This window comes from Etheostoma spectabile, chromosome 5 (assembly GCF_008692095.1).
Source record: "Etheostoma spectabile isolate EspeVRDwgs_2016 chromosome 5, UIUC_Espe_1.0, whole genome shotgun sequence".
Taxonomy (NCBI): domain Eukaryota; kingdom Metazoa; phylum Chordata; class Actinopteri; order Perciformes; family Percidae; genus Etheostoma; species Etheostoma spectabile.
Window position 1 is genome coordinate 19760536 of NC_045737.1, and position 15999 is coordinate 19776534.

Here is a 15999-nt window from a genome sequence, read left to right on the forward strand (position 1 = left end):
AGACAAAGAAAAATATCAGACAGAACAGCTTGCAAGATTGTGAGAAAAGCAAGTCAAAACCCACGTTTGACTGCACGATCCAGAAAGACCTGGCAGACTCTGGAGTTGTGGTATACCATTCAACTATAAAGAGATACTTGTCCAAATATGGTCTTCATGAAAGAGCCATCAGAAGAAAACCTCTTCTACATCCTCAGCACAAAAATCAGCATTTTAAGTTTGCAACTGAACATATAGACAAGCCTGATGCATTGTGAAAAGACGTTCTGTGGACCGATGAGGTTAAAATAGAACTTTTTGACAAAGGTACGTTTGGAGAAAAAAGGGCGCAGAATTTAATGAAAAGAACCTCTGTCCAACTGTTAAGCATGGGGGTGGATTAATCATGCTTTGGGGTTATATTGCAGCCAGTGGCACAGGGAACATTTCACGAGTAGAAGGAAAAAAGGATTCAATAAAATTTCAGCAAATTTTGGACGTTAACTTGATGCCACCTGTGAAAAAGCTGAAGTTAAAGAGAGGATGGCTTCTACAAATGGATAATGATCCTAAACACACGGTGGATTACATCAAGAGGTGTAAACTGAAGGTTTTGCCATGGCCTTCACAATATCCTGACCTCAACATAATTGAAAATCTATGGATAGACCTTAAAAGAGCAGTGCGTGACAGACAACCGAGAAATCTCAAAGAACTGGAAGACTTTTGTAAGGACCAATAGGCGAAGATACCTCAAACAAGAATTGAAAGACTCTTGGCTGACCACTAGCGTTTCCAAGCTGTGATACTTGCCAAAGGGGCAGTACAAGGTATTGACTCTGCAGGGTGCCCAAACTTTTGCAGACACTATTTTTTAGTTTTCTGTTATTTTGAAAGTGTAAATGATTGAAATAAAATCTAACGTTTTGTGGCATATTATACAAATGTCTAATCTGTCATTTGATGCCTTTTGGAGAGTTTAACATATTTTCTTGGCTTCTTTATGCACATAAATAACATTTTTACCTGGGGTGCCAAAACTTTCGAGCCCCACTGTATTTGCTGCGTCACCATGAACCTATACGTTTTTTCCTCACATTGTCGTTTCATACATTGTTATTATAAAAATATAAATTTTAGCCACATCAAGTTCAAGATCTCAGTACCTTTCCCACCACTGCCAATCATTAAAGTTTGTCAGTTTTACAGGACATGAGATTTTATGCAATCATAATTCCTGTTAAAAAATCATGAATAGTAATTATATGAAGGCTCTTTCTGCATTTTTAGTTTCAGTTTACTTGCATAAAACTGTGACGGACTTTTTAAGACACTAAAAACATTTGGCATCTCAACACTCACAACACAGTGTTGACATTGAGGAGTTCCAGCAGCAGTCAAATCTGAGACTAAACTACAAGGACAAGGACCCTTCTTGAAGCCACAACACTATTGCATCATTAGCACTCTACAAACCTCAAGGCTTTTCATACTGAAAAGCCAGCCAACATTTAGTCCTGTATGACGGATGTCAACACACGGTGTATAACCATGACCAAGCTCAAACATTCAGCCGATCCCTCTCTACACAGCATTTGAAATGTAGCATGACCTCTCTGGTCCCATCAGACTGCTCGGCTGTCTGTTTGATGTCTTTGGGTCCAGTGTGTGGTGACAGGAAGCCGGAAGAGGAGCAGAGCGCAGCCAAATCAGGGATGTGAACCTTATTCAGATCCGCCCTATTATGACAGTTTTCACACCCTTCCATACCTCTCTATTTAGGACTCATTTAAAACCCGCCTGAGCTTAAATTTCATGTTAAAGATTCAGACTAGTCAGAACCATATTGTTTTATAAAGAACTTACAATAAATAGTCATAGAGGATGATCTATTAGTTGCCAGCAATACTCTGATATAACACTTGAATTTCTATTTCAGGACAAAAGAGCCAACTGCTCAATGGGCAAGGAAGTTAGATAATCTGCATGTAGCATGCACACATGTCAAACAAGTCTACATAAGTAAACACTTGCTTTCTTTTTATGTATGAATGTAATGGATGACCGCACAAACTCTGATGTGTTTTTACTATATCTAATTTCAGTTTTTAGTACTGGGCTGATAGCTCACATGCTATTTCCAAATTCCATCTACCAACCTAATCATGGATTAAGTAAGAAAAGAAATCATGGAAATGCCGGTCCCAAAATTAATTAGTGCTTTGTAGTTTTGTGCAAAGCTTTCTCATCACATATGAGAAGTCAGCCTGCTTCCGGTTCTAATAAACAAAATCCTCAGGTTGTGTGAATTATTAATATCAGCATCCAAGATGTAATTTGGGAAATAATTTCAGCTAAAAAAGATGGTTCCCTCTGTTTTTGTCACATAGTGGTTCAATTTCAATAAAAACAAGCTGTTTTATATCCTTGGTGGTTTTTGACAATCAAGATTTATATATTTAGTGTGTTAAAAGTTACATTTAATTCAATTTATTTGCACATACGGTTTACAAACAAGACTGAGAGTCCACAGTTGGGTCGCAGCTGTAGGCACAGTGGTGGTATGAGCTAAATGCTATTGTCTGCGTGCTTTCATGCTCACAATGACAATACTATGCTGATGTGAATAAGGTTTAACGTTAACCATGTTCACCATCTTAGTTTATGCTAACATCTGCTAATACTAAATACACTTGCACTAAATACAAGATAGCTTAAGCTTATGTGTCTCTAGTTTGGCAGGTATTTCCCCAAAGTGTTGGAAATTCTACCTTATGATGGCATTAGATGAACAGTCAGAGGATCATCAAAGTCAATGAAGTACATTGACTATGAGTGGGACGTGAATGTGGGTACCACATTTATGGCAATTCAATCAATAATTATTGAAAGATTTCACTCAAAACAACAAATAATTCTCATGGAGGAGAAGTCAGGGTGATTCAGCATCTTGGTACCAGGAATGTCTGAACCAAATTGAATAGCAATCCATCTAACAGCTGCTGAAATATGTAGGACTAAAGTGGTGGACTAACTGGCTGACCGAAACGCCATCCTTAGAGCCATTAGAGCTGCAATTATGGCAAAAAACAAGTAAATCAAAAAAGGCAACAAGCAAATAACTTCAATAAAAAGTAACAAAAAAGAGAGAGAGAGAGATAACAGTAACAATTGGATTTGGATATGTGATATAAATTGGCTGCACACTGTGTGATCAGGCCAGTGGCCAGTGGCTGCACACAGTGTGAACTGGCTGCCATTAGGGATAACTAGACAGGACAGTGTCTTGGTAAACAATGATCCGTAAAGATGTACAGATGTGCATTTCCTGTACTTTGACGTTACACCCCTACTTAATCAACAGCAGTAGTATGCATAGGTCCATAGATAAAATTATATTCCATGTTTTTAACTCAGTAGACTACCTCCTTCTCTTCGTGTTACCTGCTATGTCTGTTGCTGGGCTTGTTCTCCAGTACAGTATTTAACCTGCTGCCCCCAATTCAGAATCTCAGATAAAACTTGGAAGTCTCCCCTTTCCCCTCAATCCCTGAACTGTTGTCTGTTGCAGTGAAAGAAGAGCTTCTCTGCCTCCTCTAACCAATAGAGCCACAGTAGCTGTAACAACATTAATGCTGGTTTTGCTCTCTTTCCAAACTTCTAATCTCCCCCATGGACATTCACTAATCTCACATTTGTATTAAAATCACAACTTCATGCAGAATGTCTGACTCATAAGGCAAATGAGGCATTCTACTGTTTCAAGCTCAATTTAAGTGAGCAATGGCATGATGGAGATGCAGGAAAAGCCAGTGTTTTGCCCGTGATGGTTGTGTTGGAACACAGTAGACAAGCTTTGACGTCCATGACAAAACAATGTGAAATAAACAACTATTTTCTTTATTTCCGGTAATAAAAATTGGCCTTCCAACCTAAACTAATCTATAATTATTACGGAGTATATCTGGTCCTATTAAATGGCCTTATATTTTCTGGTTGCTAAGCAATCGTGCAGAACAAAAATTGGACCTGATGACTCTCACCAGATGGATGCCCAAACCCTTACAGATTAAGCAACATGTGGGCAATAGACACTGTTGGTTACATGCATTCTTTTGGCTTTCTACAAATTCAATATTTTGGATGAAAAGAGGCTGAAAAATGACTCATTATCAATCAGCCCTTCAGCGTTTTTTGCTCTTTAGATTACATTATGTATCTTTGTGTTGACCTTGGACACAAGTGGTACACAAACAGCTTTTCTGTTATAGGTCCTCCCTTTGTAATGCTTGTGATATGCAGTTTTGTTGACACTGTAGGGGAAAGTCTAAACTGAGTAAATTTGGAGGCCAAACTGGAGATATCTTGAGTTTTCCTTCTCCAACATTCAATAGTTCTCAATTTTTCTGACAGATGCACATACGATTTTAACAGTTGAAAACTTACATTCTCTGAACTCTTGCTTCCACGTACTGCTTATTATTATTTAAATGAATGGCATGTCTCTACGACGGCGCAGTAATTGTGCTTTAGTTTGTTTAAATTTTAAATGCACATTTGTTTTCCACCTCTCTGCTGTTGCAATGCTGAAAAGCTGGCACATTTGTTAGGTGAGCCTTAATATTCATAAATATGCTGCAAACCGTAGCTGTAATAGGTGTTTGACATTTTATAAACGTGTTAAGAAGCACATTTCATGCAAAATGTTCCCATTAAAGGGGTTTGTGAATGTGAATGCCTGATTTGAATCACTGCAGACTCTCATTATTATTTATCCTGAATAAACACCATGAAAATAGTTAGATGGAAATGTTCTTGAAGATTTTACAAAAAATTATTCTTGATGATAGTTTGAGAATATTGATGTTTCTGTTTAAAAACAGTTCTTAAGCGACAATAGCAGCATGACTGGAATGGTAATTTATGTCTGTCGGTTGGTCTATCCACCACTTTGGTCCAGACTGAAATATCTCAACAGATATTCAGTGGTCTGCCATAACATTTCGTACAGACATTCATGTTTCCCTGAGGAAGAATCCTGATGGATTTTGGCAACCTCCTTTCTTTCCCTCCAGCCCCATTGCCAGATCAAAAATGTAATTGTCCAGCACTTTAGAATCAAATACCTGCTAAACTAATGACATTCCCATCAGCTTCAACTGTATTGTACAGGCTGTTGTGCATTTAGCTCAAACCATCTCTGTGGCTAAGTACAGACTCACAGAGCTGCTAGAATGGTATAGATTTTGAAGAATGATGTGAACAAAATCAAATAAAAACTAGAAAGGGCAAAAACTATTTTTTTTTGGCAAAAACATTTGGCACTTTGCGGCTCATCATATTTTGGCTGGTAATGTAGCTCTGTACTCAGACGACAGGATTTACAAAAGGGAATAAAGCCATGCAAATACTGTAAGCTGAGCTGAAATTGCTTTACTGCTGTAGGTTATGGTGTGTGAGTAATAATCCTGTTAGATATGTTAGCCAAGCATTCATGAATACAAAGAAGGTACTCTCTTTGATTTCATGTGGGGTGGAAGGACAGGGATATCCACTGTTTGAAATTTCAATATCGAAGACCTTGTCATTTTGGTGTTATTTGTCTCATTAAGTACAGTCACAGGCTTTTTACTCCCGCCAAGGGGTGCAATCTCCACTTGGAATATTGAGTCTCTTTTTACACAAATTTCCATTACTTTGCTTTTCATTGAAGTGGCAAGGGAGTAACGGAGAAATGCACTGGAATATTTACAGCACCAGAAAGTTTTGTGTTGATTTAACCAGTGTTTTATTTTGCATTTGAATGGCACTTTTTTCTCCTTTCAATATCAACTGAATCTTTTTAGAATACTGCTTTTTAAATCATCTGCTAGAACTTCAAAAAGGAATAAGGGCCAATTTACATTTCTTTCTCATGAGACAAAAAGAGATTTTTATATACAGGTTGTGTAGGTTGTACCGTGTTCAGGTAAATAATCTTAAAAAAAAAAGAAAAAGCATATGGACATACATGACATTCAACAAGATTTAGATAAAAGCATGAAGCAATGTTACTGTGCATTAGTCATATTGCTCTTTCTTATTTAGAAACACCACTAGACTTATGTGTTTTTCCCCCTTTTGGACAGAGAAGAGAAGAAAAGTTAATGTGAGGATTTGCACCCAGTGACCTCATTCCATCACATTTTCAACGCTCAACAGAAACACTTTGAGTAAAGAATTGATGCATAATTAGCTGCAGCAGTGGCAGCTCTGGTAAAAATGAGGAATGACTTTTTTCTTCCTCAATCCTGCCCTGTAAATAACTGCTTTGCTTGCAAAACTCGGAAGAAATGTTGATTAGGTCACTAAAATGAGTGTGAATGCAGGTGTGTGTGTTTATTTTGTATCACTAGGAACCTTAAAGGAATTAATTACACCTACCATAAACTCTTAAGTGCTGTGAGTTGAATGAATTTGCACAAAGACTGACATCTGTCCAAAGATTAAAAAAGCCCCCTACCAGCACCTATAAAGCTCACTAATACTAACACATTATCTCTTGTTTGTTGAATCTGTACAATTTACAAGGTCTGAAAACGGGTCTGTGCTGGACAGACAGGCTAGCTGTTTTCCTTTTTTGCTAAGGTAAGCTAAGCTAACTGTTTCCTGACTGTTGCTTCATATTTAGCAGACAAATATGAGGAGTATCAGTCCCCTCATTCAATGCTTGGTAAGATAGAAAATAATAGTAGCGTTTCCCAACACTATGCCCGTAGAGCATGAAAGATTTGTTTTTATTTAAAGGCCTGGTAAACACATTCATGGTCCCCGATAGGTAAATTGTAATTTTTTCCAGATCTTTCATCTATCGCCATCATCTGGTCAAATTTTCATTTTATCCAATACTTGGTTTATGACAAAACTAACAGCATTGATTCCCATCAGCCTTAGCTTTACTTTACTTAGTGCTAATCAGCAAATGTTAGCATGCTAACACATCATTATATAAATTACACCTGCTTGACATCAATATTCTATCTATCTATCTACCTTTCTTTCTTTCTATATGCTAGCATTCTCATTGTGAGCACGTTGATGTAAGCATTTCAGCCTCACAGAGCTGCTATCATGGCTATAGACTGTTAATCTTGTTTATACATGTGAAGTCAAGGCCAGGTGCAACCTCCAATCTAAAAAAAAATAATGAATTCTTCACCTTCTTCATTTTTCTTTTCTCATAATTTGATAGAAAAAGACAGAGCCTGTACACAGAATGATAAATATAGAGGATCTGCTAATGGATCACGCCTAATAAGGCATAAAGCAATAACTCTGTCTTTCCTTATAAAAGCGAGAAGCTACATATATTGACAGTATGCTCCGAAGCTGCCCCCATACTGCTGCTCTGTAGGAGAATTATTTATCTTGCTCTATTCCTGGAGGATATTGTTGACAGTGTCTCATCTCACTGTCAGAGTACCACTGGATTCCATTAGGGCAGGAATTGCAATTTGATGTCTTCGTTGGAGGTTCACCAGTTACACTATATCCAAAAGCTTTGAAAGCAGAAGTAATACTGAGGCAAGAAAGGAAACATTTATTGTTTATGAATGTGGTGTCACACAGGTCCTGTCAGAAAAAGAACAGGGAAGTGAGGTCTTTGTTTGAGGTCTTTGAAATGCCTCCCCTCTTCTCTTTCAACAGGCAGCTGGACTTTGGAATTGTTCCCATCACGAACAATCTGCACATTCGTGTAAAAGCAATACATTGCAATTGCAAAAGACAGTCTAACATTCCACATAACAACTAGGTTTTACATTTGTGATGCCCACTGTAGTTTATATTGTTATAAAAATGTACAGAATAACATTTTTGTGTCTCAGTGCAAAAGATATATTCGAAAAGAATTTCAGAAAAGCCGTGCCCTTGATAAACGTCCCCCCACGTCTCCCCCTGATCTGTGCCCCAACAGTAAAATAATTGGCCTATTCACAAGACCACCAATAAATAACCAACAGAAGCAGTTTTACAGTCACCGTCAGATAGCAGCAGTGTTTTAGCTTTGACTTTAAATACATATTCACAAACACAGTGTGTCACTGTACACCCACAATTCATCAGAACAACTTTAACTATAGATAATAATAATTACAGTTGTATTGATAGTAATTACCATGACAATAACAACCCAAAAAATGTGTCACATCTGCATTAAAGTATTTACATTGCTTTTTCAAGTTCTGTGGCTTAATTTCCCGTGTGTGAATTTCCCAAGTAAAAGAAGGCAATGAAGTGTCTCTAAGGTAAAAGGCTGGGAGTGGGGAGTTTATCAGCTGGTACAGATGCTGTTGATGGAGATGATGGCGGGGTCCACCAGGCCCAGCTCCTCATGCTCGTTAACACACAGCTGATAGCCGCAGCCCCGCCTACGCTTCAGCGGGGTTACCTTGGCGTCGGGCTTTGCGCGTGGCGGCAGGAGGAAGCCAACGCTCCCCGCGATCAGCATGTGCCAGATGCTGTGGATGTAGAAGTAGTTCTCCTCTGTCTCCACAAAGGCGTAGAGGGCCACGGCAGACGTGGCAATCATGGTTCCCGGGAAGAGGAAGAACACCCATCGCTTCCAGGTGGGCGGGTAGCAACGCCGGCGACGGATGGTGCGCACCGTCTGACAGACACATAAAACAATGTTTTCAACTTTACCATTTAGACCTGTTTTTTTAATTAAAGGTGCTCTAAACAATGTTGGGTGATGTTACTTCTTTTTGACGAAGTATTTTCAAACAAAACGAGACTAGCTCGCCCTTCCCTCCCTCTTCATCCCGTCCTCTCCCCCTCCCTTCTGGGTTTCCGCACACTAACCCCCGCGACCACCACCCCCAAATCCTTCTTGTCGGTTATTGGCTGGAACACTGTTTGTGTATGCGTCGTGGCGCAGGTGGGCACAGTTTATTTTTGTTGCCGTTTGTGGACCCTGGGCTGTCTACAGAGACCACGTTTTTTTACAGCGTGTTCTGGGGACAGGCAGCTCGCTGATAGTGAGGAGATGTTTGCTGTATGTGACAACAAATGTTCTAGCCTGAAACACGTGTGACATCGCTTTGAGCACCTTTTAGTTTAAAATAGCAAACTAAAGTCCAAATCTATTTCATAGTTTATGTGGTAACAGCTAGTTTTAGTTTTAACATTCCTTAAATGGAGTGAATATCAAACTATACTTTAAGTTTTCTAGGAAAAGCTTGTAAAATTGAGTCATGTGTAAGATTACAATGAGTCCATTTTGGGGCTTTTTCCCTTTATTACAGTTGATAGGCGTGAAAGGGAGAGAGAGAGATGGGGGATGACACGCAGCAAAGGGCTGTAGGTTGGAGTGGAACCCGGGCCGTTGCAGGACGCCAACATGGATACCCACTAATTTATTTGAGCTTCTTTATTTAAACACTATGCCAATAACCTAAAATACTGACCTGTTCGCTACTAAGCAAAGCTAAAACACTGCTTCTCTGGGCTGCACGAAAGCGAATGTGCACAGGTGTTATTCGGACACGTTTGTGTGTGTGTTTGGGGGTTAACATACGTGTCTACAGTGTCACGTTTAGCAAACCACTGTGTAAAGACAACGCAGTAGAAATCAGGAGATGGAAACAAATTGCACTCTGGTAACAATGTAAACAAACCACTACATCTACGAAACACACATGAAAGAATTTGGATTTATAACTGTAAGTTGGAGCAATGACAGGATGGGAAACATTATAAAGCATCTTAAAGAGGAGTTTAAATTCCTTTTCTCTGCTAGAAGATCACTTCTTGCAGTACTATGCTGAAACGCATGACCAACCTTTTTTCTGAAATAAACAAAGTGCAGTTCCGCACTACATGTTGTTGAGATTTGGGAGGTATGCACCAAAAGCATCATTCTAGTTTAAGACACTGTCTAACTGTAGCTGTGCAAGAAACTGAAAAATAAAATATTTTTTTTCTGTAGTTAGTCTCAAGTTAAACAGTCCTTTCCCGAACACTTACAAAGAAATAACAGTTGCATTACAATTTCATTCCAGAAAATGATAAGAAACTAAGGGACCCAAACAATTTTATTATTATTATTATTTTTTTTAGCAATTAATCTCAAAGCCCCCCGTGTTTAATGCTCTCCTTTGCTTAATTTAATGAACACATTTCACGCCGAAATAGGATATTGAATTGGGAGATCACATAGGGAACAGTCATTCAAAAATGGAGACTAATGGGATTTGAGTGGGGGAGCAGCAGGCAGATTACTTTGATTGGAAGAACAGAGGGATGGGATTCTTAATAAATCTCTGTTGGTTTAATTGTCTGAAATTTGCATTCTTGCCTACTGTTGCAGCATTAAGTCCATCACAATGATCATAATCAGCTGACAGATGTTTTAAATTGGTCATCAGTGATTGGCCACTCATCACTTCATCACTTTTTTTTGTAGCTATTTATGCTTGTGTTCGGTTTGGCAGTAACTGTATATGATGTCTCTACTTGTTTAATACAGAGCATGTGCTTATTCTTTGCTGAACGTGTGGCACAGAGAGACATTTTATTTCATTTCTTTCTAAACAGTGTTTAGAGAGTGCTTCATTATTAGATTCAGTCTCCATTTTCATCGGTTCATAAACACTGATAGCTTGCATTAGATTTATTTTCCCAAAACATTACCATGACGAATCCCCGACCTTGTCAAGGGAAATGCAAGCTGTTCATGAATGACACAAATTAATTGTATTCTATGAATGTATAATGAACAAATAAATGGTTTTGATTGAGTTATTATGATGCATACATTTTAAGATAAAGACTAATAATTAACATGAAGCCAAAAAACAGGAAATGTTTTGTTACTGCTTCCCCCCCCCCTACTTTTGAAACTGTACATTTTTCTGGTTAGGACTCAAATTTTCAGACTAGGATGGTGTCCTTATGCATAAACAACTCATTTATTTTGAAGGGTTAGGAATATTTGGCATTGACAGATTTGAACTTCTCCACTTTCTTCTTACTGCTCATGACACCTCTGCAAAGTAGCAGATGCTCCGTGCCCTTCACTTGACTGATCTAATTCGGTTGTGTCTGGGAACATTCAGAATGCCATGCTTTGCAGAAACATGACAAGTTGAAATGAAAGGGCTCTTGTAGAAAATGTGTGGCGCTCAAACTCAGAGGTGCAGCACTGAGGAGAGAGTGCTGAAATCCAGACATACGCTGTGGAACAGCTAATAAATTATGAAGTGTCACGTAATCAAAGTACAAGCACAGAAAAAATGGCAACATTAGCATGAGATCCAAGTTACTTTTGTGGCTAGTTACTGTGTGGTTCATCGCCATAGGAAGATTGTGTCTCATTGTTTCAGTCATTTTGACACCGCACACAATCTGTGTATACTTCTGTTCTGTGGATACTGACACAGTATACCAGACCATGATATTTTAAATTTGCCAAATAACATATGTCAACAAGCCATCTTTAATTGAATTACAACTAGCCAAATAGTGGAAACCAATGGCTTTATGTAAATACACTCACATGTGAATGATACAGTTGTGCCCTGCATGAATTCCAAAGGGTTGTTGTTAATCTCAGGAGAAAGAAGAAAGAAGAAACTCACTATGCTTAAATATACTGTCCTACCTTCGGTGCTTAAACTGGAGGGTTTACATGGTGAATTAAACACTACTTCATCTTCCACAGTTTCTGTAGGATCCTCAAGCTCACATACAGATAACTCTTAGAGCTACAACTCCCACACTTTATTCAAAGCAAAGCTTTCTCCAAGGCTGCCTCAACCCTTGTTTTCAAACTCATGTCAGAGGCTTGGTGTTAAAGGCTTTTTTTCAAGAACCTTGCCTGAAAGACTTATTTTTTATCTTTTCAGTTCAGGGAGCACATTATGACTCGGAGAAGAGTCAGTGGAAGTACAAGCTGACTTATAATAGAACTACAACCCATGACTAATACCCGCAGGCTGCAAAACTTTTAAAGCCCCTTCCATGCTAATGTAAAATAGCTTCATTGGTCAGAAACACACTGTTTTTAGCCATGCACATGTTCCAGCCCCATGTTCCAGCTCTAAGTTCAAATAATGGATTAAATAATTTTACACTTACTAGCATATGCAACAGTAAAGGGACAGTGCTGGCACATTTAATCTGCATGTTTGAACAAGCTTGTCTATGAATGTCAAATACAGGTGTATTAAAATTAATCTTTTATTCTGTGTAGAAATCCCTTGTAGACCAATTGTTCACACACTGTGAGAGGTAACATTTTAGGGGAAATACAAGATTAAAAATGTGATGTTTTTATAATTTAGTCAAACAGAAACATACTAAATGCTACAAATAGGTTTATTAAATTACTTTGTTTTCTGCTATATTACCATAAACTGTTTAACTTGGTAATTTTGATATGGAGCGGCTACTGTTTTTAAATGCAAGTAAACTCATTATGGAAGAAACCCACTTTTAGCTGTAGGGTAATGGTCTACTGTGCAGTAAATATAAGAGTTTCCCTTACCCATGCCACAGCCATGATGCCCAAAGCAAACAGGCTGGGCCCCAGCAGGTTCCACAGACCGTGACGGTCTAGCTGCAAAGCCATAGACAGAGACATCGCCCCCAGCAGATACAGCACCTTGACAAAAAGACACATGGGTCAATAACGGCACTCCATAAAACATTGTTGACACTGTTACATCCGCAGTCAATAGAAGGATATTTCGGATGTCAGAAAAATACTGTCAATATTGTTATTTTCACTTTACATGAAAGAAAATAGGTGTCAAAAGTCAAGACAACGTTTAGTCACTGCATGTATTGTGGAACTACATTTTCATTATTTTTGCACCTGTGTCCTGTTTTTTTGGGATGTGAGAGTTCTACTTTTCCTAACACAGGTGACACCTTCATGGAGGTCTAGTGTAGAACTATATTGCTGCCGCAATAAGAGCTTGAATGTATCACAAACAGGCAGGAGGAAGAAAGATAGTGCTGCAGTATTGTGGGTGCAAGTTCAGTAAGGTTAAGAAAAATAAATAGTACAGTGAAGAAGAATTTAAATATCTTGTCTGTAATCGTTATTTTGTATTGGTCACTATGGTAATGCAATGTGAACTCTAGCTTGAAAAGTGTTTCTTGTTGGCAATGTGATGTTAACTAGCCAGCAAGTTAAATTAGAAAACCATATGCAGCATATTAATGGTTAGGACTGGATATATTCAATATTTTTCAAATTTTGAACCAATGTTGTTAAGAGATCAACACCAAAAATAAATTGATCTTACTAACATCTATTGTCATGTATTGTGTAGCTTGATACAGCTTCCTCCATTGTTGTTCAAAAACACATCTATGAGCCACACTATTGTACTGGGTGATGTTCCTTCATTTTCTTGAATATGCACACACACACACACACACGCACGCACGCACGCACGCACACACGCACGCACGCACGTACGCACGCACGTACGCACGCACGCACTCACACACAGACAGACAGACAGACAAACAGACAGACAGACAGACAAAATGACAGGCAGATAAAATGACAGGCAGGCAGGCAGACAGACACACACATATACTGTCCTGGTGTAGTAAATATGTAACAGAGCAAAAAATTTGGATTAATCTTCAGCTGAAAATAGACCTCAACAAATGCGCTATTTATTCCTGTTTGAATAATACAAAACTGCAGTGCCCAGCTGTTTTAGGAGATAAGCCTTTCTTAAGAAACCATATATTAGTGATCCATTGTTCAAGATTTACATATTCTGAAAACAATGGGCTTAGGGCTATGTACCACAAAAAAGGCAGTGAAGTCAGAAAGTATTGAGAGATGGTTCAACACATTGTTGTTTGTAAGAAAGGACTATTAAATAATCACTTATCCTGTAATGTTAACAGCCTCTACTACAGCTGGCTTTTACAAAAATCATGCAAATTTGTGTTAAAAAAGAGAAGCCTGCCATTATGAAAAAAATGCCATCAATTTAATGTATCAGTAGGGGAACGATCAGTACAGAAAATAACTGTCTTTTGAAGTCTGTTGACATCAAAATAAATATTTCAAAGTGCTCTCAGAGTAATAACCCAACTGAATTTCCTATATATAAGTGAAAGCCACAATATAACAAAGAAAACAAAATGCTGATAGAGGCCCATGCTATAAATAATGCCATTTTAACTCTTTTTTTTGTTGTCAAGCTTACAATTTGACATAAAGCCAGAGGATATAAAATGGATAAAGTGAGAGGGAAAAAATCAATAAGATGGGCTACACATGCTTTGGAAGAACCTAAGCCTGTGCAGGATGCCGGAGGTCTGCATCTTCTGTCTGGAAGGGAACGTGAGGAGAAATTGGGGATTATTGAGGGGTGAAGGGATGACCCGTGCTGCAGGAGAACAGAACTAATTGGCACAGACCAAGAGTTAGAAGATCAGCATAGTGCAGCCCAAGGACTGTGCAGCAACAATTATCACTCATACTGCACCGCTGGATCAAACGGGATCCCAAAAATGCATGTAAACATGTATTGTTGTATGCAGGCATGAATGCATGGATGCTTACAGGCAAGGGTTTCGCTGTAATGAATTAATCTGTCTTGGTAACAGATAAGCCTTTGGAAATTCTGGTAGGAAGTCTATTTTTATCTGTAACATATATTTACAGGCTCAACAATATACAGTAATATAGACTTATACCTATCTGTGCATGTGTGAGTTACAACATAATAAATATGAATCAATGAATTAATTAGTTAATGGTGAAAACCTTGTGTTTCTGCGTTTTTACATGTGCATTCACATCTCATTTCTCTGATTTTAGAGATTATTAGTTGTAAAGTTGTGCTCACCAGTTAATTGCCAATAGTCTGAGAAAGTGGCAACATTGCTAAAAGGAAGTCTGATGGGGCAAGACTCAAGCTGTCAGATGATCAGGTTTTAAGATCTCCAAGAAAAGCCTTATTTTGCTGAGAACAATGTTATCAAAACCGCTTAGTAAAAGAGGGTCAAAATGAAAAAGATGAGAACCAAGTTGTAATAAACTGTAATTATCCTTTAAATTGATGTTTATGATTCTGATGGAGTGACCATTAGTAAATTGAGATTAATAACTTTCTATTTGTGAATGAGCAAAAATGCCCTTGCAGGATATTCTGCTGACATATTTGTGATAACTTCTAGACCTTTGAAGGTCCATAAGTCTCACACACACACATGCACGCACACAAGCAGGTGCTCCTAGGTCCTTCACCCTCTACTGCTGCTGCAGTCACAGACATAAACAAACAAACAAACACAAACAACCGCACCGCACTCACACACACACACACACACACACCCAACACACACACACACACACACACACACACACACACACACACACACTGAGTCTCGCTAGTACACAAACACACATCTCCACTTGCCAGTCCTGACATGTGCGATTTGATTAGTGACTGCGTACTGCAGCGCTCAGCAAAAATGAAAACTCTAGAGGACAGCAGATGTTCGTATACTCCCCTCCCTCCCACTACTCCGCCCCCTCCCCCTCCCTCTCTCTCTGTCTCATTTATGGACATGGGCATACACACATTAAACATGCACACACTTTCCCTAAGACTGCTTGGTGTCTTCAAGCACCTTGATCTGCCATCTTGGTGTGCAGCCAGGGAATGACCCAGGGAGAGGGTGCACCTGTTAGTGTTTACTGTTATCCACCGCAATATGTCAACAACCAGAGAATTTAGCATCAGGCATTGCTGATTCTAACACATTAATCTTTTCATTATTTACTAAAAATTGAGGCATATGCTGTACTCATTTGTATCTCTACTTCACAGCTCTTCAGCTCTACCTTTTAGCCATCTAATCCCTCTATGTTTTAGGGTTTGTCTCAAGTTGGTGACCACTAACATGGAACTCTGGTGCTACCAGACTGCAACACATGACAGTGGACAGGCATTAGGGTCCGAAGATGTCTAGTTCCAGACGTCAGTACCCACTACCCAC

General features: G+C 38.7%; 1 protein-coding gene across 1 annotated transcript in view; it reads right to left on the minus strand.

The window, feature by feature from the left end:
- Positions 1 to 7532: 7532 nt before the first annotated feature.
- The window catches only part of tmem8b (transmembrane protein 8B), a 34788-nt gene continuing 26321 nt past the window's right edge, over positions 7533 to 15999 (minus strand). Inside the window, exons 12-13 of the mRNA XM_032515280.1 lie at positions 12506 to 12622; positions 7533 to 8626 (exon numbers count right to left, since the gene is read on the minus strand). Of these exons, the coding sequence (XP_032371171.1) occupies positions 8291 to 8626; positions 12506 to 12622 (453 nt within the window). The 3' untranslated portion in view covers positions 7533 to 8290. The remainder of the gene's footprint in view (positions 8627 to 12505; positions 12623 to 15999) is intronic.